Source organism: Miniopterus natalensis, chromosome 6 (genome assembly GCF_054644295.1).
Source record: "Miniopterus natalensis isolate mMinNat1 chromosome 6, mMinNat1.hap1, whole genome shotgun sequence".
Lineage (NCBI taxonomy): Eukaryota > Metazoa > Chordata > Mammalia > Chiroptera > Miniopteridae > Miniopterus > Miniopterus natalensis.
The window spans coordinates 67,448,419-67,472,525 of record NC_142086.1 but is presented as its reverse complement, the minus strand read 5'-3'; the positions used below and the strand labels follow the sequence as shown (position 1 = coordinate 67,472,525).

Genomic DNA, 24,107 nt, shown 5'->3' with positions numbered 1-24,107 from the left:
TGTAATGGTTTACAAGTCAAAGCAAAACTAGAATGTTAAAAGTGGTTGGGAAGAAACCAGGTAGTCTAAACATTGATAATAGCTGCACACCCTCAATTCTGAATCTAAGGACATTTTTTTTCACTTGCTTTTAAAGGTATAAAACCTTTCAGAGAGCTCCATAATGATAAAATACCTGGTATTTATTTTACAATTATGTTTGATAGAGATTTGTTAGTTTGACTAATAAATTTATTAGTTCCTCAAGAATTATTGGGGACCTTCTATTGTATAACACAATCCAAACAAGACATTGCCCCTAACTTCACAAATTCTATAAGTTAGCTGACAATTGCACTATTTGGTATGTCATATATTTAACATGTGTTTAATGTGCATTGATATGTGTGAGGTCCTGGGAAAAACAGCAATGAATTCAACAAATGATCTTTGCCTCTAGGATACAATGTACATATACAATCTCCAGTATACAAATCAATTTGTCCTAAATTCAATAATGAAAGTTAGAACAAAGTGCTAAAAGATCTCAAAACAACAAAATCTGAGTAGGGCATCAAAAAAGGTTTCACTCTGAGTTTCTTTGGTATTTTAGATTCACAGTAATGTGTCTTCACTTCAAGCTGTCAATAAATGATCATTGAACAAACACTACAAGGTGCCAGATTGAAGTCAGACCAGTCTGAAAGTGGAGAGACGTGTTAGGAAAACTTTGTAGTATTTAGGGCAAAGGAAGATGAGATTTGGAATTCGAGTGGTGGCTGCTGAGAGGGAGAGGTGAGGCTGATAAACATATTTTTGTGGTATAATCAACAAAAATTGGCAGTTGATTGGTGAAGTTTAAAGGAAAGAGAGAGGACTTATGTGATAGGTACACGGTAAAATTTGCTCATTTGATAGGACTTACGGGTGGAGTAAGATTAGGAGTCTCAGAAACTATCCCCATTAAGCCTATTGCCCACCCTTCACTTTACAGCCAGGTGTACTGAAATCTATCCCGTGTTAACGGGATCTATAAGTCAAGCATCACGTAAATTGGAAATTTTACAGAGGAACAAATGACAAGATTCTTAGAGATTAAGAAACTTTCTCTCGGGGGGGGGGGGGGGGTGTGGCAAGGAGTAAATAACGTGGTCAGGATTCAACTGGGACTACCTGGTTCCAGTGCCCTGTTTTTCTATCATACTTAAAATATCCTATCAATATCAAGTAGAAACGGACTGATATGCCTAATTGAAATGTTCTTAATGTACTTGATATACTTCAGACTAACTTTAAGTTCTTACTTGTTGAGTCTCTTCAATATTGAAGCAACAATAGCTCATTGGCTGTGTCTTACCAAAGTAACATTTCCTTACCCCCATCCCCAATCTGTTTTTTTCCTACTGAATTAGTGAAAACTTTAGAAACTATCAATATGTGACCTATTAAGAGCTCAATAATAAGAATTAAACTCCTGAGCACATGGTTTAAAAAAAAAAATTTAATGAAATACTTTGTCCCTCTACCCAGGACTATTCAAGTGACTATCAATGTCTTTTCCAAATACTAATTTCCAAAAACATAGTAGTTAGCCAGTATATTTTAAAATCTAAACCACCTCTCAGAGTACTTCAGGATCAAGGGTAGATTTGGGCAGAACTGGGGAGCAGAACTATTAAATGCACAACATTACTTACTTTATCTTTGGAGAAGCTGAAAAGTTGTTTTCTTGCTGCAAAGAATTGGACGCCTATTACACTGGCTGAGTGGCCCCAAAGAACACCAGCTGGCTTAGAGACAACATAGGGATTCCAAAGGCAAACTTTATTGTCAATGCCAGCAGTTGCTAATCAGAATCAGAAAAAAAAAAATGTTTTTAATAACATGAATAACCCACATTTTCTTTATGAACTGAATTTATCACATATCTGTAGACAAATGCCTGTCTAAAAGGATGGAAAATCTTGTCATTGCCCAACAGCCCAGGTTCATAGGGCATGAGCTCCAGCATATGAGATAGCTGAGACCTAGGGAGCAGGGGAGAAGGGGTGGTCATGAGGTGAAAGGTCAATACGGTCTCTTTTAGGAAGCAAGCAGCAGCCCAACCAGGAGGGGACAAAATACTGCTTTCTAGTCCTTCCATCTCTGCTTTCCACCCAGCACAGCCTAGGAACATAGACATGGTAAAGTTATCCCAGGAGTAAGAAAGAACTAAAACAATATTTAAAGCTTCCAAAATAATTAAAAAGTATAAGGAAACAAACTATTTTTCACTGCCATGTAAATAATTGAGTATTTACAAGCAAACAAGAAGCACCAATATATTTTTGACCTGTTTTATTGCAAGAATAAGGTATTTTTGAACATAAATTGGCTGCACTCAGAGAGTGCAATTGGCTGCAATTCAGAGCAGGGGGCACAGTGCTGCTTCAGGTTTGTGGAGAAACCAGAACAACATTCTTCGCTGTGCCTGGACCGACTGGAGCTGAGCTTACCCTCATTTTTCAGCACTGCGTCAGGTACAAAGTAGAGATCAGTGGAAAGGGGTTGAAATAATCAATCAATCAATGAAATGGTTGATATTTGAGTCCTTTCAAAGTCAATTGATCAACCCCTCCAGCATTCTCTAATAAATCTACAATACTCCTTGAAAGTTTAATGTTGGTATATTTCCGAGTTCATATTCAAGTTATCTTTTACCATAGTTGTCAGCTATTATTGTTGGGAAATTTAGGGACTCAGGCCCCTAGCTAAGAGTCTATCAATACCCGTTATATGAATGATAATTATTGAATGAGGGTTAAAGTGACCCATTCTGTAGGTCATATATGTCCATTCTCTGTAACTACCCTATTAATTTTTCAATAGTACCTCAACTTTTTTACAATGTTTGAACTAATATCATACATATCAAATTATCAGCTTTCAAATGTCTATATATTTAAACAGTTAATGCCTGAAAACCTTTATAGCTTATTTCCTCAGCTAAAATGTGCTCTTTTACATAAAAACTCTAATAATCTAAAGCTAGGATAATCTAAAATTTTTCAAAAAGCATTAGAAGTTGTATTCTGAGAGGTGAAAATGTTCTATATTTTGAAGTTCACATGTGTGTATGTGTTGAGGGGGGTAGCAAGGAAAATGATATATTTGGGGGGTCAATACTTTGGTGGTGTTAGAACGATGGTAGAATGGCCGACACTGCACAAGCTGTCTTCTTTCTGTATATCACTTTACTACCCTATCAATGCTAATAAAAACACTAATTAAAGCACTGAGGCTCTTTCTCATATTTTCACCCCAGTGTAGCTCATATACACCGCACCATAATACATCATTATCAGACATTCTGGGGCAATAAAATGTAAGCTTCTCAAGTTGGTCTCTCTGGCAATAAAGCAGCTAGGTGAAGAGACTTCTTGCATACAAATTGGCATCCAGACTATTTATGAGTCCCTCATAGTTATCATGACTTATTTTACGTACCAATTAAATTAAGCCGAGAGTGGTAATCAAAAGCATGAATGCCCTGGGCAATGTTGAAGGATGTCATTTGAAGACGCTTTTTTGATTTCTCTCTCCAAGCCAGCACTACAGTGTTTGCATTGTTGGTTGTGCAGGAAATGATAGCATCTAAAGAAGCATTGTAAAAAACTGTTAAAAAAAAAAAAAGGAAAAAGAATATTTAATTAGTTTCTCAAAACACATGAGCAAAATAGAACCATTTTAATAGGTAAAGTTAAAAATTAAACTCAGATTACCCCTCCCCCCATCCTATTAAAGAATTTACAGTGAAAAGTTACAACAAAGTCTGCATTCAAACCTTTTACCCAACCCAAGGCTACCTTGAATTTTTTTTATTGGGACACAGGGCAGGAAAAAATATTAATCACTATAATTATATGGAATTCTGGGGAATCTAAGATGAGTAATTGGCCAACCTCCTGAGTTCTTGCTCCTGGGTCTGAAGCAGGCAAACAGGAGCTTAACAGCCATCTGCTGCTCTCCAAGGTCCAGCTCATGGCCAAGCCATGGTTTATTTGAGTTATGCCTGGTTTCGACTGTTTGAGAGTGGGATGGCCAGGATTCAATGCCCTGCCAAAACTCAAACACAGCTAGAGACTCGGGTAAAATGGCTGTTCCTGTATTCCTGATGACCCAATACCAGATGTTGTGGAGCAAAATCCTACTTCCCAAGCAAGAAAAGTGAGTACTCCTTTGTCAGGAGAACCTTTCCATTCTTTCACACTCAGTCTCCAAAGGCAAAGAACTATAGCAGATCTTTCCCCAACTTCCAACAACTGCTGCCCTCCACAGTTAAGTGGAAGTTCTCATATGCATTTTGCTCAATGATTTGTGCCCAGAGTTGGATTTCTGATTTGACCTCAAAATCGAATTCCCACCTTACACGAAGAACGATATTGCATAGCTTGAGGAATGTTGCTTTAACATAATGGCCCTTAGAAATATTTCTGATCTACATATTATGTAGAATCAGAAGTGACACTGTTGAATGACAATTCGCAATGGATGTCCAGAATTCCTGCACTTCTTTTGACACTAATCACTGACTCCCTTTGTTCTAGACTATCTTTTTAAGGATGTTTGCATAGAAAACAACCTTGGAATGTAGAAATGGTGTCTCTCTTTGCAGCAAAATGTAGTCAAACTTACTTCCCAGAATAAAAAAATTAATGTCTTCCTCTGGAGTGGACATGCATCCGGTCCAGTAAAAAAGACTGAGATCCTCTAAGCTTGGGATTTCTTTCCTGTAACAGAGCCCACTGCATGTGCAAGTGTTCACCTGGGACCATCGTTTTTCCTCCATGGGACTTAACGGGCAAGGGAACCTGACACGAATATGCTGATGCACATGTTTGTTGCTTGCTGTGATGTGAGTAATAAGGTCCTTTTTTCTCTAACCCAGGAGTCCTATGTCCTCTGCCATTTTAAGATTTTTTTTTAATTTTTTTCTCCAAGTGAGCACCACAGTGTTGGTTTTATATTGTTGGTTATGCTGGACATAAAATATATATACACATTTCTAAATAATTACTAAAGGCAAGAACAATTTGAGAGGCAGGATAGCTCAACACATTTCTTTTCCTCTAGTCTATTTTATTGAGTTAGCAGCAACTAGAATTTATTCATTTAAGAGCTTATATTGACATTATGTGAATAGCTTCAATTAACATACTTCATATTTATCTCACTATGAAATATATGGCTTAACATGGCCAATTTAAAACTAAATTAATGAGATGGAGAACATCCAGTCTGTCATTGATAGATACCCTGTCTCAAAATATGGTATCCAATCTTCAAAGATTTACTGGGCATCAACTATGTGCCCTGTGCTATGATGAGATTAATAAGAGAAGAAATAGACACAGCCTGGATGCCCCCAAGCTTGTAATAAAAGATGTAAATCAAGCAACTAGAAAAAACTTTAGCACACAATAAAGTGACCAACTGAGTGGCACAGAAAGTATAATAGAAGCTCCAAGAAGGAAAAAGTGTGGGCTTCAGGGTTTAGAAGACATTTGGTAAGGGTTGACAGAAAGATATCATTTCAATTGATGAGAAGTGGTGATAAAACACGTGTGTGGGAAACAAGATTAAACTCCAGAAGTTAGTACTGAAAGAGGACTGATCTACTTTATTTTACAGATGAAGCAATAGAGATCCATGTGAGTTCAATGATTTGGCCAGTCAGCAACTGATTGTTGTCAGACTCTGGCCTGGAGCCCAAGCATTCTGACTCTGATTTTGGTACAGTTTAATGTGACATAACATTTGACAGAGCTAGAGTACAAATTCAGAATACAGGGCATGACCTGTTGACCACTGAAATGGGCTTCTCAAATTTCAACATGCATATGAGTCACCTGGGGATCAGATTGGTGTAAAAATGCAGATTATCACTCAGTAAACCTAAGATTCTGCATTTCTACCAGACCCCTAGTTGTGCCACTACTGATGCTCCTAAGTAGCAAGCACTAGAATACATTCTATAGAGTATTGCCATTCTCTTATACTCCAGATGATTATTCCATAGCTCTTAAATTTTAGGATGAAGGTTATATACCCTCTCCACCAGAAAGATGTATACACACAACATTTTGCATGAAATACCAGGATTTTTGGAACCTCTCCACCCTCCACTCAGGAAGCCCAACCCTGATAGATCTGAAGAACTCAGATGATGAACCTCCAGCTACAAGCAATTTTGAATTGTTAAAACACTTCACTGGCTTTCTCAAGGGATTCTTACAATTTCTGTTACTAATGATGTTAACCGTTTGTGTTCATCGATGCTTATGTTGAGCTCCTTTTTAAATTTTTTTTAGCTTCTACTTCTTTAAATTAAATGAGTTTAACTGGCCTTTGATGCTGGGGTTCTCCTAACTAATGCCTGAGCACAGCTTCTAAGAGAAAAAGGAAGGTCTGGGATGGTGCAAAGGAGACTTTCAGAAAGGGGACCAGAGCAGAGCTGCCTCACTGAGCACTAGACATGCCAAATAATTCACGGAAAAGTGAGTCACAAAGCATGAAGCACTGCTAAAGACCAAAATGGGCTACTCCTCCACTCTGCCTGGAATCTGCCCCGATGATGTATTTCTCGCACGTCTCCCATTGTGTAATCTCCCTCAAGCTCTGAATTCCTTGTAATAATTCCTAGGATAGTTTACCGTATCTCTTCCCTGAACTAGGCATCACGCCAGCTGCTTTCATCCTACAATCATCTTCAGCAGGTAGGTTACTGATGAGGCAACAGACAGTCCAAAGCCGATTCACCCAAGGGCAGGCAGCTCGCTGGAGGTGGAAAAGAGATCAGACCCGCTCCTGTTTGCTTCTGAGCTCTCTGTGTTGCATTCCTGCATCATGCTTTTCCACTAAGCCACACTGCCACACGCAGACAGGTCTGAGGTTCTTTTATTACCAGCTCCCTTTATGTCTCTCACGCTCTCAGTCCCAGGCCAAGCCACCACTTGGTTTGTCTCCCTTTCCTGATCTCCTCACTTGCCCCCCTAGGAACTGTATTTTTATGCCCTCTTTGTGTGTTTTTTTAATCCCTTTCTTGCATCTGCTGTCTTTCCTTCTAAAAAAGAAAAAAAAAAAAAAAAAAGAAGGAGGAGGGAGAGAGAGAGGAAGATAGAAAAAGGAAGGAAAGGAGGAAGGCAGGCCGGCCAAGCCCCAGAAGGGACCGGCTTCTATAACAGTGAGTCTTTGAGCCTCGCTGGGGAGTGTTAATCATAGGGGCATAAAGGTTCCTGATCACCTGCTAACACCACTGTTGCTACTTTACTAGAAGTACTAACAATATAAAATCTGATGACAATTGTTCTCATTAGGAAGCAACCTCACTGAAAATATGCCCTTTGTTTACAGAAAATGCTAAGGGTTATTGTAACTTGGCTCAGTGAAGCAGTATTATAAGATCTAAAGTATAAACCAAACACTAGCATTGTATCTTCAAATTCACAGAACTTCCCTAATATTACTACACTATGATCAAAATAAGATATATTTTCTACCCCAAAAACTACTTTGTCACATGTCCCCATATTATATACAAGTATCATCTTCAGTTTTGAGGCTATAAAGAAAGATGTATAAAATGTACATTCTGCTCTGGTAGTCAAAGTAGAGTGTTAAGGTTTGAATCTGAAATGCTACCAAGTGACACTTATGGGCCCATGTGTAGTATTACATATTGGAGGCTCAACAATTCACACTTTATTTCTAAAGCAAGATAGAACCTGTTTCTGATTAAATTGTGGAATGCAAGAACTCCTGAGACGCCTGAGTAAAAGGTGAGAGTAAAGCCATTTCCTTACAATCAAATTACCTGATAGATAAAATGTTTTCCTCACTTCTTAAAGACAGGAAAGGAAATGATAAGTTATGCTGTTTTTAAAATATCAAGCTAGGGGATGGGGTAAGCTGATTAAAAGTAAATGATCTGTTTTTAATATTCTTGGTGAATTTGGGGATTGGTAGAGGGAAAAAATTAATTTCTGTTAGAAAACAGAACACAAACAGACTCATAGGTACAGAGAACATTTTGATGGTAGCCAGATGGAGGGGGTTGGGGGATGAGTGAAAAAGGTGAAGGGATTAGGAAGTACAAATTGGTTGTTGCAGAATAGTCATGGGGGTGTAAAGTACAGCATAGGGAATACTATATATGGTGTCAGATGGGTATGAGATTTATCAGGATGATGACTTAATAAGTTATATAATGTCTAATCACTGGGGTGTACACCTGAAATTAATATAATATTGTATGCCAACTGAAATTGAAAAATAAATACATTATTTTTTTTAAAAAGACAATACACCAAAAGAAGCACGAATTATAAGAGACAGATGAATTTGGCACTAAAATTACAAACTTGTTTTCATGAAAAAATATGCCATTAGCCAAAATGAAAAGCAAGCCTCACACTGGGATGAAATATTTATAACACAGATAACTGATAAAAATAAATATTACTAGCTGTAATATAGAAAGAACCACATATCAATAAGAAAAACAATTCCACAGAAAAACAGTCCAGGTGATTTACAGAAGACGAATTCTAAATGGCCAATTAACTTATGAAAAGACGTTTTACCCTCACCAATAATCAGGGGAATGCAAATTAAAACCATAATTGATGAGTGTATCTCACACTCATTAGATGAGCAAAATTTAAACATCTAACAATACCAAGGTTGGTGAAAATGTGGACAGCCGGGATCTCTCACACCTGCTAGTGAGAACATAAATTGATACAACCAGTTTGAAAAACAATCTGGCAACAGATGGCAAAGATGTGCCATCCCTGGCAGCCCTGGTGGTTAAAGGTAGGTAAATCCAAACCCACAACTCAGCATTTCCACTCCTAAGCATGTGAGCTAAAAAGACTCCACGTATGTGCACAAGGGAGTATACAAAGAATGTTAGCATGATTCAAAGTGGTAAAAAAAAAGCGGGGGGCTTCCTGCATGTCCATCAACAAGAGGCTAGATAGAAGGTGAAAAAGTCTACAGCCTGAGAAATAATGGGGGGAAGCCATTTAAATCAACACAAATTTATCTCACAACCTGGAGTAATACAAATTGCAGAATACAAACAGGATGATACATTTATGTAAGGCTTAAAAACAGAAAAATCATACTATGCAGCACTTACTGATAAAAACTCATGTACTAAAAATAAAAGAAATGCATGAAATACACATTTCTGTTAAATAATATTTTGAGGGAGAAAAAGCTTGGTCGTGTCTGCCATTAGGATGCTAACTTTCAACTTTTCTGCTCTCTTGCCATTTAGTCATTTTTAAAAAGGCATTAAGGAGACCTGCCATCAATTCCTGTCCTCGAGTATGTCAAAATGACCCTGTATAATAGCAATTAGGTAATGTGGGAAAAGTGATTTGAAAATGAAAAGTTATACCTAAAAACTAAGTAAGTAGTGCTATTAGGTGCACTTAGAGTGAGCTAGAATAAGACCACGCTGTACCATTTGCCAACAGGTAGATCTGAAGCAAGGTAAAAATTGGGCCATTTCTAACTAGGAAGTTTTATCATTTTCCAGGCTTTTACTTTATGAATCATGTGACTTAGGAAAACACCTTGCCTTGAGCTTCCTTTGATGTTCTCTTATTTGAGAGAGTTTATTTTCAGTTGCATTTCTTATTTTCAAGTTGGAGCCCCATTCTCTCAGACCACCACAGGACTCTAGTCTGAGCAACTACCATTTGAAAGAGGAAAGATAAAAACAACTTTATTAGTTCCATTTTCAAAAATCAAAATGCATCTAATTCAGCACTGCTCAGCAATTTCAAAAATAATGCAATTAATTTAATGACTTTTCAAAATGCTGTTTAGATCCATGTCCATGATACAAATGGATCTTACCCTTCCATCACGCAACAGAGCAAGCTGCAGGGAGAAGCTTCTTTTATTCAAACCTAGGCAACCAGCTTGCAGCTGGTTTCAGCCGCGTTAAACACAGTGAGGGGACTGCCAGGAAAGGCTTGTGCTCTAGCTAACTCAGTGGTGCACCATCATTTTGTCTGGAGAACTGATTTAGACACAGCCAAGTGGAACAACACACAAGCAAGACACTAAATCTGGCTTCTCTTCCCAACACAGTCCCTATCAATTATGAAGGCTCCCTGAGGAAACAACCTGGCGTCTGTATTCTGAATTCGCGGGCACAGCTCCATTGATTAGCATAGCAATTAGTGGTGTTGTCATCAGCTCAGACTGTTTTGTACCTTCTGGCCATGGTCAAACAGAGGGGGCAAGTACATTTCATTGTAATAAAGCGTCAGTAGTTTTTATTGTTGGCTGTTGAGCGCTCACTCTTTCAATAGCTGCATCTCCATTCTGTGGTTTCCAATGATATTGTCTTATATGAGAAGGCAAATATTTAGGACCCAAAAAAGGAAAATTTCCTGAGATTTAAAACATTTATATCTTGCCGCTATTGCCCAAAATCTCTGTACTAACTTTACAAGCATTTCAGAATATAATTATTTTTCCATTAAAATATGACACAGAAACTCTCAGATAAGACGAAAACATTTTCTCCCTCAAAGTGTTAAATAAGAAGCCTGAGCCTTATCTAAAAGGAATAAGCTAATACTCTTATGTCTGAAACTGAGTTTTCCCTTTGACATTTCCGTTTTACAGATATGTTATCCTTAGTTTAATGAAACATTATTATCGTACATGCTCGTGTATTTCTCTTCTCAATTGTACATTCTCTCCTCACACTGAGAAGAAAATCGGCGAAAGCATTTCTAAGAATATCAATTCATTTTGCTGGGGTGAGAAAGAATACCCGAGGAAAGCAGCCATTGAGTGCTTGCTCCTGACGCAGTAAGTCTTGCGGACCAGGGGACGCAGTCGCCAGGAAGCCCTTAGCCTGTATTTGACCATCTGCGCCTCCTCCCCCTGCCCCCTCACTTCAGCCTTCCTGCCTTCTCCTCACAGTGAAACAACAGAGCTGCAAACAAAGTTTTATTTGAGCTTCTAATTTCTATTGCTAAATCTGAGAAAAGTTACTCGTTAATTGGTCAGGACTGAGGTAGGCCCCCCTTTCAGAGGCACTTGCGCTTCAGATCCAACACTTGAAAGGAGAAAATCTTACATAGATACTTCACCTTTCTACACTCTACTTTCTCTTTTTTGAGTTGTCTTCTCAACTTTCCGCAGCATCCATTCACACAGTAGTAAACTACACATTATTTGTAAATATATCTTTCTCACACAACCATTTTAACCATAAATAATCCTCTATCTGTATTTTTAAAAAGCATTTTACAAATACTTAGATTTTATTTGGTTTCCCTCTTTTCTTTTGAAATATTTCTCAATAGCATTTACCCAATGTCTACTGCATTTCAGTTGTTATAACAAAATACACAAACTGGGTGGGCTAAACAACAAACAGTTATTTCTCACAGATCTGGAGGCCGGGAAGTCCTACATCATGGGACTGACAGATTCAATTCCTGGTCAGGGCCCATTTCCTGATTGGCCTGCCTCTTGCTGTGTCCTCACATGGAGAAGAGGTGAGAGAGCTCTCTGGGGTCCCTTTTATGAGAATACTAATCCCATTCATGAGGTCTACACCTTCAGAGCCTAACCACCTCCCAAAGGCACCACCTCCTAATATCATTACTGTATATTGGGAAGTTAGGATTTCAACATGTGAATTTTGGGAGAACACAAAAATTTGGTCCATAATATTCTGCCCGTGTACCTCCCCCAAGTTCACATCCTTCTTCCATGCAAAGCACATCCCAACAGTTCCAAAAGTGTTAACTCATTACAGCATCAACTCTAAAGTCTAAGTTCAAGTTTCATCTAATATCCTGTAAATCTGATATGGGTAAGACTCAGGACACAATTTACCCTGAGGCAAATTCCTCTCCAAACTCTGAACTCGTAAAGCCAAACAAGTTATGTACTTTCAAAATATATGGTGAAACAGGCATATAATAGGCATTCTTATTCTAAAAAGAGAAATATGAAAGAAGAAAGGAGTAAGAGGTCCTCAGTAAATACAGAACCTAACTCAGTTAAACCTTAAAGCTCAAAGCTCCTCCTTAGCTTGATGCTCTTTCAGACACACTAGGATAGCAATCTCACCCCCAGGGGTACTGTCCTTGCTGTGGCAGTGACCCCATCCATGCTGGAGCTCTCTGAGGTGGCCTCTCTCTGATCACGGCTCCACTGGGTGCATCCCATGCCCCAGGTCTCTGCAGCCCCCCTCCCCCCCAGTAAGGCACTAGGCTGGGGTATTCTGGCCCACCTGAACCAGAGAGGCAGCCCCAATCTTTGAAACTTCTGTACAATATTCCAGAAGAAAAGATTCCATAACTTGAAGACATAGAAATAGAATCTAAATAGATTACAAGAACTATGACTTTATTACCACAATCTATCTAGTCTGGTTTATGTATTATAATATCATGCTTGCTTGGAAGCAGCTTCAGTAACCCCCTACAGTTTCTAGTACTGTGATTTTTGTTTCCATGTTATGAAAATGTAACACATAATTTTGTGCCTGTCATCCATAGCTGATGAACAAAAAATAACATCTTTTGTTTTTCCCACTACTAATATCATGCCAGAATTAAAAGATGGGTAGAAGGTACCAAGGACATGGAATGATTTATACTGAAGGAGAAATGCAGGATCTGTAGGTTTTCATGTGGAATATTATTATTGTGGGTCATGCATTAAAGCATTGCCAAGCTCCTAGAATCCAGAAAGTGTAAAAGCCAACAGTTGGGTCCATTTTGACTGTCTAGTCTTCAAAGTAAATTAGGAATAGACCTACCATATAACAGTCAATAAAATTGTTAGTTCCCATTCCTTTCAATGGGCACCATTTAGCACAGCAATTTAGAAATGAGAAAATTACCACATAGAAATAGAATCTAAATAGATTCTGGATCAAAGGAGATATTAGAGCAGATGCCGCACATCTGAATCTTGAATGATCAGGTGCAAATTTTGTAAGAATTACGCATATTGTGAAACTAATAAACTCATTGGTGACTAAGTTTATGAAAGTCCTGGCTTTCTATAGATTCTGTTTTATAACAATCCTATCACACAGAGAAATGTTGCTCAAGTACTCTAGATCAGAGAAACTCTCTCATTATACCAAAAAAAGAGAAAAGAGAGAGAAAAGATAATTAAGAAGATTCCATCTTGAAGGCAGCCAAATTAGTATATTTCCCTCGAGAACATAAAGAAAACAAAGGAGTGGTTTTTGAGGGAATTTGTTAAATTCTTTTATTAAGCAGTCTTGAAGTGACTAGATGAGGCTAGTTAGGATCAGAGCGGTGTTGAAGTTAAATGGATTCTGTGACAATTTTCTCCCTTCTCTTGAGATGTTTTGAGTGCTCAGCTCACCTAATTAATTGTATGAGGCATAATTTAGAAGGAAATAAAAGAAAGAAAGGATTCCTGCTAGTATGCAGGGGATAGCAGAGTCCAGCACAAAACCTCCAGAGAACTAATTATTGGTTTCTAAAAGTGAACATTTTGTATGTAACATTTTCATCAAAGGATATAAATGTAGAAGCCGAAACTGACCATTTCATTCATTACTGTGCAAATTCAGTACCTTGCCTGACCCAGTCTCCATGGTGAAGTGTATGCTCTAGTGTATAGCAACATTTGTGATACCCAGAGAGCAGTTCTGCCCAATTAATGGTCATGGCGGGTTCTTCATCTTCACAGGCACTAGCAGGACGCTCAAACAGAGAGATCAAGGCCATCGTGAAAATAATGGCTTGAACCTTGAAAGAAACATTGAAAGAAAAACAAACGTGGGCAGAGAAATGGTTGCAAGAAAAATCTATATTTTTTATCATTAATAAAAAATTGATATTGAGTTAATAGGAAGCTCTTCAATATTATCTAAAAGACACAAGCAGTTATATTAAAAGACAGAACTACAATGTAAGTAAGGCAATTACCAAGAGCAGTTCATTTGCTTTTATGATATACTTGTCATTAGTAACAGTAGGAATAAAAATCTTTCACAATTATGAAAGAAAATTGTTCAAATTAGACTACTTAAGAGTTCACAGGCATATTCTAGTGTCATTCAGTAGGAATTTTAAAGCGGTCCGGTGGAATTTGATAAAAAGACAGAAATCATTGCCTCCACGCCTGGGTGTCTGTGCTGCTCTCTCTAATGCATCTATGTTATATGACATAGGAAATGATCACTTTCCAGGAGGCTGGTACTGAGAAGCCTGAAATCTTATGAATGAAAATCCGAATAATTAATTTGAAATAGTTATGAGAGATAACTTTAAACATTTGATAGTTAATGTGTATTAATATCGGGATCTAATAGATTATAAGCATCCTGTGGTGAAAAAGGCCAAAAAAAAATCTCTAAATATGAAAATTGAGATTATACATACTCAAGAAAACCCACAATAAAGATTCTTTTTCATAAGCAAGAAGATAAGCTCTGGCTGGAGTGGCTCAGTTGGTTGCAGTGTCATCCCATACACCAAAAGGTGCTGGGTTCAATCCCTGGTCAGGGTGAGTGAGGGAGGCAATTGATCAATGTTTCTTTCTCTCTCTCTCTCTTCCTTTCTCTAAAATCAATCAATCAACCAATCAATAAAAATTTAAAATAAAAAAGGAAGAAAAATTGTGACCTAATCCATTTTTCATGTTCATCATGTGTGATCTTATGATCTATAATGTAGTTCAATTAGAAGGAGACACTCATTGAATTCTATTTCTATATTTGGCTACTGTTTGATAAGAGGGAAGGGGGGAGGGGGGCAGGAAGAGATTAACCAAAGAACTTATATGCATATATATATAACCCATAGACACAGACAGTGTGGCGAAGGCCTGGTGGGGGAGGGATCAATGAGGGGAGAAAGGAGGATATCTGTAATAGTTTCAACAAGAAAGATAAATTTCTAAATAAATAAATAAATAAATAAATAAGATAGTGTTCAATCTTACTGTTCCCTTACTTACCTTTCCAGTTATGTCCCCAAAAGAAAGAACTGATTCATTGGCATCAAGAGGGTCATACCAATAATCCATGCAAATTGGTGTTCCTTTCAAGCCTTGGAGTTTATATTGGCAGGGAAATTGTTCTTTGGACAGCAGATCATAAAAACAAATCTCTTTAGTTGTAAAAGCCACCGCTATCTAAAGTAGCAAAGTTGAAAGTCAGAAAGCACTTCTGATGGATTTAGTGAAATCAATATGCAAAACAGACATGCAAATCTTAGCACCAAATCAGACATTACTCCCTGAGCGTTCTTAAGAGCATTACAGAAATAAGGTATGGTGGCACAAATGTGCTTTATTCTAATTTTGGATGGTAACCAAGAAAAAATATTTCCCACTAAAGTCATTTGAAAATACTTTCTTGTCTATCGTCAGTTCACACACCCACCAACTTCTTCTATCCATGGAGACTAGATGACTAATCACACAGGAAAAACAGACACAGAGCTCCAAGTTTACACAGTCATACCACAAACTTTACAAACCATGTTTTACAAAGCAGGCAAAAGCTTTCACAGATATCAATTGATAAAAACTTGGTAAGAAGCCTTCCTAAGTCAGATAATATCCTAAAACCTATATTTAAAAGGGTAAATAAATTTGTCAATAAAATTGACAGAACTTGCCTAAAGTCACCTAAAAAATACAAGTGTGAAGAAACACTTCCCAAATCATTTTATGAAGCCAATATTATCCTAATATCAAACCTCACAGAGACATCACAAAAAACTGCAGATCAATATCTCTAATGAATATAGATGTAAAAATCTTCAAATAAATACTAGCAAAGAGAATCCAATAAGACATTTAAAAGATTACATACCATGAATAAGTGATATTTATACCAGGAATGAAAGGTTAGTTTAACATACAGGTATAATCAATGTAATTCACCATATTAATAAAGGACAAACACTGCATGATGATCTCAATAGATACCAAAGAAAGCATTTGACAAAATCCAACACATTTTCATAATAACGATACTCACAAACCAGGAAAAGAAGAGAACTTCTTCAGCCTAAGAAAGAGCATGTATAAAAAAAACAAAACCCACGGTTGATGTAATTCTTAATGGTGAAAATCTGAATATATTCTCCCAAAGATCAGGAACAAGATGAGAAGGTTCACTCTTACCACTTCTGTTTAACACTGTACTGAAGTTTCTGGCCAGGGGAATTAGGCAAGAAAGATAAATAAAAGCATCCAGATTGTAAAGGAATAATTTAAACTATCCCTATTAGTAGGTGGCATAATCTCATACATCCTAAAAAATCAACAACAACTAACAACAATGACAATAACAACAACAAAGATTAGAACAAATAAATGAGTTCAGCTAAGTTGCAGGACATAAGATCATTTTTTAAAAATCAATTATACTTTTTATACTAACAATGAGCAATCTGAACATGAAATTACCAAAAGCAGTGTTCGAAGAATGTAAACACAAAACATAGACTGGGATACAATATTTGTAAAGTATTCATTTGATAAATGTATAAACCAAGAATATATAAATAACTCCAAAACTCAATAATAACAAAACAAAGTCATAAAAAAATAAAAGATTTAAACAGATACTTCACCAAAGAGGATATATAGGCAGCAAATCGGTACATGGAAATATACTCAATATGATTAGTCATTAGGGAAATGTGAATTAAAACCACAATATAATAAAATACAAACAATCCAATTAAAAAATGGGCAATGGACTTAAACAGACACTTCTCCAAAGAGGACATACAGACGGTAAGAGACATATGAAAAAATGCTCAATGTTGCTAATCATCAGAGAGATGCAAATTAAAACCACAGTGAGGTATCACTTCACACCTGTCAGAATGGCACCATCAACAAGTCAATGAACTCAAGTGCTGGTGAGGATGTAGAGAAAAGGGCACCCTGTACACTGCTGGTGGGAATGCAGACTGGTGCAGCCACTATGGAAAGCAGTATGGAGTTTCCTCAAAAGATTAAAAATTGAGCTGCCATTTGACCCAGTGATCCCACTTCTAGGAATATATCCTAAGGAACCCAAAACACCAATCACAAAGAACTTATGCAACCTTATGTTCATAGCAGTGTAATTCACAATAGCTACGATTTGGAAACAGCCCAAGTGCCCATCAGTAGATGAGCTGATAAAAAAGCTGTGGGACATTTACAGCATGGAGTACTCTGCGGCTGTGAAGAGGAAGGACCTTTTGGCCTTTGGCACAGCATGGAGGGAACTAGAGAGTATTATGCTAAGTGAAATGAGACAGTCAGAGAAGGACAAGTACCAAATGATCTCACTTATATGTGGAATATTATAAACAAAATAAACTGATGAACAAAGTGGATCCAGCAACATAAAAGCTTGGAACAAACTGAGGGATCTCAGAAGGAAGGCGGGGAGAGGGGTGTGGGTGGAAAGAGATTAATCAGGGAACTTGTATGTTTATGGGCATGACCCATGGACGTGGACATTGGTGTGGGGAGGGCCTGGGGGTGGGATGGATGTGGGGTGGAGGGGATCAGTGGGGTTAAAAGGGGGAGACCTGTAATGGTCTCAACAATAAAGATAAAGAAACATTAAAAATAAAAATAAAATAAAGTAAAATAAAATAAAATGGCTCAAATTCAGAGAACAAAAACCCTGATCATAGCATTGGTAAAGATATGCTATATCCATACAAGGAATATTACATACCAATAAAAGCATTACAAAGATAAATAAAATAACATGGATGTATCTCAAAATAATTAAGCCAAGTTAAAGAAGTTGGACATAAAAGGAGCACACACAGTATGATGACAATTATATAAAAGTCTACAAAATGCAAAGTAATCTATAGTGACAGAAATCATATCTGTGGTTACCGACTGGACAAGGAAGGGTAGGAGGCGCTGGAGGGAGGATTACAAAAGGATACAGGGGAAGTTTTGAAGATGATGAATATGTTCATTATCTTCATCGTACTGTTGATTTTTCACAGGTATATAAATGAATTTAAATCGATTAACTTGGATACTTTTAATATGTACAATTTATTTTGTGTAATTATATTTCAATAAAGCTATTTTTAAAAAGAAGCAAAAGCAGCATTCTTGAAGTTTGTATGTTGAGTAAATACAAAAGAAAGGCTAAGATTTATCAGTCTTGGAAAGAAAAAATAGTGCAACATAATCATTACATTAAAAAGCAACACAAGCATTATATTTATAAGAACAGAATGCTGCACATAGGCATAAAAAAAAAATCTGGACTAGAACTATGTTTTAAGCCATAGCAGTTAAGCAGTAACACCAGGTCCTCAGCAGGAAGGAACCAGGCAGCAAAGGCTGAAGCACAGGTTCTGAAACTAGGCTGCACCATTAACAAATCTTGCAACACTGATTACATCCTGTGTGACCTGGGGCAGGTTTCACAGCCTCTCCTTGCTCAATCTCTAACTCTTAAAGGGGGATAATATCTACTTTATGGTGACCTTGAGGGGATTAATAGAACAGGGCATGCCACAGGGGAAGCTAATGATGATGATTTTCTTTTTATGGGTCCAGAAAGTAGAGTACGCTATTTCCCACTAAAATGAATCCTTGCTCTTTGGAGAAATGGCTGATTCTGGGTCTAGCTTAATATATCAAGATAATCCTGGAACATCTGGTTATATCAGGAAGCAAAGAATTTTTCAAGGACTGTTAGGCTTATATCAAAGAAGACTCAGAAGCTGACTTACATTAGTTCCACTGAACAAAGATGGTACAATTTTGGGGATGGGATAATAACTCAGTGGATTGACACAATTCAAATTTGTTTAAATCCATGAGTTTGTAATGCTGTTGATAACCATAGTGATAGTAGTACTCATGTTTTAACTTCAGAAGATATTAGAAAAACAGCTCATTATGTTGAATAGTGGTAAATAAAAGTAAAGAATTAGGCATTTATTCTGTCTTTGTTCTACAACTTATGCAACATGATAGCTAAATAATTGACAAGTGGACTTTCTTTTTATAGAGGTATTCCAGCATATAAATACTAAAGATGAAATGATGACATTCACATCATCATCTTGCAATTCCTAATACACGGATGAATCTGGAATAATCTGCCATAATTGTTAACGTCCCAAGAAGAGAGAGAACCAGGCATTTTGTGCCTCCTGGTTGAGGAACACCTATTCCAAGGCTTTAGTCTTGACTACTCATTAACTGGAAATACCGAGAACAAGTGGACATGTTAAACAACCCCAGGTAAATACAATCTGCAAAATCTAGACTGTGGGAAAGTCTAAAGGACAAACACTTAGTTTCTTTAACAAAACATCAAACATCAGCCACAATGAAATGCAAGGATAAAGAGGGAGAGAAGGGAAATACGTAGATCAGAAGAGACATATCAACAATTAACAATGTTTGAACTATATTTGGATCTTGGTTCAAACTAACTATTAAATAAATAATAAACTATTAGAAATCATAAGACAAGGAAGGATGTACATGACTGGATATTTAATGATATTAAGGATTTATTGCTATTTTCATTAAATGTGTAGTGGTATTATGGTTGTACTAAAAAGAAACACATTTTAAAAATACTAGATATTTACAGATTAAATGATCGGATGTTTGGGGTTCCAACTGAGGGGAAGTAGAGATGAAACAAGATTGGGTGTGAACTGGAAAATGGTTAAAGGTGAATATTGGTTCTTAATACTATTATTCATGCTTGTGTGTGAGTTTAAAATTTTTCAAAGTGAAATTTACCATCTGCTTAATATAAAAGATCAAGAACATGAATTCTTTAAGCTGCATCATTCCCTCACAAACTCATTTTCCTTTCAGTATGTCACCTTGCTCTTGACATAATTATATTTGGACTGAGTGGACCCTACACATCAGAATTAAGAAACTGATTGGTACAGTGGTCAACATCATTAAAATGAGACAAGCAGTGCCCTGTAACTGTGCTCAGCTGTGCCACGCATTGTACAGTCTCTCAGCTCTGCATATAGATCCAGGATTCTGCTGTAAACTGTATAGCCGTAAAGGTCTTATTAGCTAGTAATGCACCATGACCACATTTGAGACAAAGTCTAGCATCTGAGTCAGTATCAGCCATGTCATTTAAAGGCACACAAGAGAACAGCTTGGAAAATAGAGTAGCTCCCTTGGCTCTACTTATATTCCCTCCAGGTCAGGGTAGAGGCACAAAAGAGCAATGCGGCAATCTGTCACTGCTGGCGTTATACTAGATATTGATCTGGAACCCTGTCCCATCAATTTTCTCCTTATACAAGCAGTAAATTGATGTATAAAGACTTTGTACCTTGTTTACATTTTCCAGAGAAACCAGACTTGTCACCCACAGGTGTTTAAGCTTGGTGGCATCTGAAGTGATGGGAAGTGTTTCTTGCAGCTTTAAATTCTCTCCCCAGATTCCTAATAAACCCTCCTTACTGATGGTCAGATAACGGCTTGAACTCTTTAAGAAAACGACCTTTTGAATGGTGTCCTTGTGTTTCACTGGGAGGAATTCAAGGTCTTTCCACTGGGGAACCACAGTTGCCTTTGCTCTTTCATCATTCTCATAAAGTGTTAACAGCATGAATGAAGTCAGCTTGTCCCAATTAATGAAGCCATCTTGGGCCACATCCACTTTGTCAAAGAGCTTCCCATATTCCTCCTTTGTGCCCCAGCCAACAATCTCTTTCATTGTCTGCATGAACTCTTCTCTGGACATACAAGTGGTTTGACTTGACTCTGGAGGCTAGAAATTGGGATAAAAACAAGACAACAGTGAAAGCATCATAAGTACCAGAGTATTGTGCTATCCCCACCCCCCAAGGTGGATCTAATCAGCAATTCTTTTATGATGCAAAGAAAAATGTCTTTTACGTTATAACAGCACTAAAGTGAATTGCACTGGGGAGAAAATAATTAATAGTGATACAAGCAGACATCCTCAATAACAAGTATCCTTATAAGTGAAAGAGGGAGGAGGAGAGTCAGAAGTTTGATATAATAGTAAAAGCATGGGTCAGAATGATGTAGGACTATGGGCCAATGTTGCAGGCAGCCTCTAGAAGTTGAAAAAGGAAAGGAAACAGATTCTCTCCTACAACCTACAGAGGAAAGACAACTGTGACATCACCTTGGTTTAGCCCTATAAAACCCATTTTGGAACTTCTGACCTCTAGAACTGTGAGATAATAAAGTTGTGTATTTTAAGCTACTAAATTCATGGTAATTTGTTATAACATCTATAGGAAATTAATACAGTGATTTACAGAAAATGGATGAATCCCTGAAGAAAGTTTAGCACAGCCAGTGAATTTATACAACAGTGAAACTTTAATCCAAGGGCAAGAAGTCCATGTCTGTAAATATACACAGAGAATAGTGAACCCATATAAGGTTGATTTTTGTTATTCGTGATAGTTATGTTTTATGAAGTCTCTGTAAATACTAAATCAGCAGATATTGAACCATTGCTCCCAGGGGAAATACAAGGTTAGGTTTCTTTGAGCCTCTGGTCACAGTATTTCCATCAACTGATCAATTCATAATTTTGATTTATGTGTGTTTCTGTGGAAAGACATCTTATTTTAATGTATATTGTTAATTCATTAACATTGAACGCATAGCCAACAGGACTTTAACTCACGACTGAATGAAATTTATCTAACACATGTATTTTCTCCATAGAGCACATCACAGCCTTCTTGCACTTAGAAACACTAGATAGCACTTCAGTCCTACTCTTGGGGGCTATTTTAAAGAGTGAAATCACCAACAAAAAGCACAAAATGCAAAAATCTTTGCACTAAAGAAATCACAAATAGGACAATTGTTTACAGTATGAGAGCTGAAATAAGAAAGCAGAGTATTATCTTGTTTGACCTCAGCCTGGAGTATGCACATTGGAAGTTGAAGTTTTTTGCTACTCTGGATATGTCTGTGAAAGTTCATAAAATTATCTTAAGTACTAACTTTGTCATTACAAATAAATTTCAGCAAGTAGGCAAATTTACAAATACAGAATTCATGAATAATAAAAATCATCCATATTGCAAGAAAGTACATAACTTAATATTAATAGGTTGTCTCGTTTGGTGAGATTCATGATGAGAGAATCTACTTTTCCTATTACTTCAGAGCCAAAGTCAGGATTGACAGTTAGCTCTGGGAGGCAGCATATTGGAGAGCAGGTCAAACAATTCTAGGTTTAATCCTGATTCTACCAGGAACTGTGGGAACTATTGGGAGGTTACGTCACTGTTTAATTATCCCATCTCTAAAATGAACATGAGTCCCAAGAAAATTGTTATGAAGGTTAACTGACATATCAATAGATGCAGAAGAACATTTGACAAAATTCAACACCCATTCATGATAAAGACTATCTGCAAAAAACATGCAATATGTGTAGTGGTGAGAAACTTAAAGCTTTTCTACTAAGATCAAGTATAAGGCCAAAATGTACTCTCTTACCATTGCTCTTCAACGTCACACTGGAAGCTTTACTTAATGCAATAAGACCAAAAAAAAAAAGAAGGAAATAAGAGATATAAAGATTGTGAAGGAAGAAGTGAAACTGCATTTGTTCTCAGATGACATGGTCATCTATGTAGAAAATCTGAAGGAATCAACAAACTCCTGAAACTAATAAGTGATTACAGCAAGGCTGTAGGATACAAGGCTAATATACAAAAGGCAATGGCTTCCTTATACACCATCAATGAACACATGGAATTTGAAATTAAAACCATACCATTTACATTACCATCCACAAAAATGAAATACTTATGTGTAAATCTAACAAAATATATATGTACAAGACCTATATGAGAAAAACTACAAACCTTCGATTAATGAAATCATGAAGAACTAAATAAATGGAGAAATTGTTCCTGTTCAAGAGCAGGGAGACTCAAGATAATCCAAAGTTTTCATGCAATTCCAATCAAAACCTCAGCAACTTATTTGGTGGATATGAAAAAACTGATTCTAAAGTTTACATGGAGAAAGCAAAAGACCCAGATGATCTAGTAAAATATTGAAAGACAAAAACAAAGCTGGAGGACTGACTCTACCCAGCTTCCAGGCTTACTTTAAAGTTACAGTAACCGGGAAACAAGATGACGGTGCAGGTAACAGCTGCAACCTCGCCAAAATCACACCTAAAACACAGAACCACCGTCACTCAGAGCCTCCTGAAACCCGGCTGAACAGAAGCCCCCAACCAGGGAGCTGAGGGAGCATCGAGAGCAGTAGGAGGCGCGGAAATGCGGGCGGATCGGGGCTGAATTGGAGACGCGGCCATGAGCCCACACCCAGTGCCACCATTTAAACCCGAGAGGGCATCTCGGCGGTGGGGGCTTCCCGGAGGAGGGCGGGGTCCCAGCCCCACAGCAGGCCCCCAGCCCAGGGCTCCAGGCTGGGAAGAGACGTCCCCACAACTCCGGGCTGTGAAACCAGCGGGGACTGTCTCTGAGGGTCGCGGAGGCTGCGGGAGCCCCAGCAGCTCCTCTAAAGGGCTGCGCACGGACTCACTCGGACGCTCCCTCTGAGCCCAGCGCCGGGCAGCAGCTGAAAGGACCCGGGACACTCGGGGGGGAACTAACCTGCCTGAGATCCGGGCGAGAGGCGGAGGGGCGGCTTCCTCCCAGGCAGAAGGGCTGGCGGAGGCCATGGCTCCTTTGGCGGGTCTCCTCGCACACTGCCGGCAGGCAGGCGCCATATTTGAATCGCGAGCACCTGACTCTCACCTCTGGCCCCGCCCCGTGATTCCCGGAGGCCCCGCCCCTCCCCGCCTGCAGCTCAGCCAGGCCATTTCCAGGGGCTTTTCTGTGCAAGTGGCCTCTCGAGCCTCATGCTTAGGACTTTCCTAAAATCTCTCAAACAAGCAGCAGCGGGCCCCATACGGCTTGATAAGTGGCCCCAGGCCTGGCACTATTGGCAGCTACATTGGCTCATAGCTTGGCCTCTCCTGGGCACCTCCAAGCCCAGCACAAGGAGCAGCCAACTACTGTTTGCTGTGTAGCTCATGCTGGGGGGCCCTGGGCAAG

The 24,107-nt window shown here is 38.1% G+C and overlaps 1 protein-coding gene across 1 annotated transcript in view; it reads right to left on the bottom strand.

Annotated features, from left to right (window-relative positions):
• The window catches only part of WDR49 (WD repeat domain 49), a 109,379-nt gene that overhangs the window by 69,144 nt on the left and 16,128 nt on the right, over positions 1 to 24,107 (bottom strand). Inside the window, 5 exon segments of the mRNA XM_087817821.1 lie at positions 1,677 to 1,825; positions 3,466 to 3,633; positions 13,622 to 13,796; positions 15,010 to 15,186; positions 20,366 to 20,806. Of these exon segments, the coding sequence (XP_087673947.1) occupies positions 1,677 to 1,825; positions 3,466 to 3,633; positions 13,622 to 13,796; positions 15,010 to 15,186; positions 20,366 to 20,806 (1,110 nt within the window).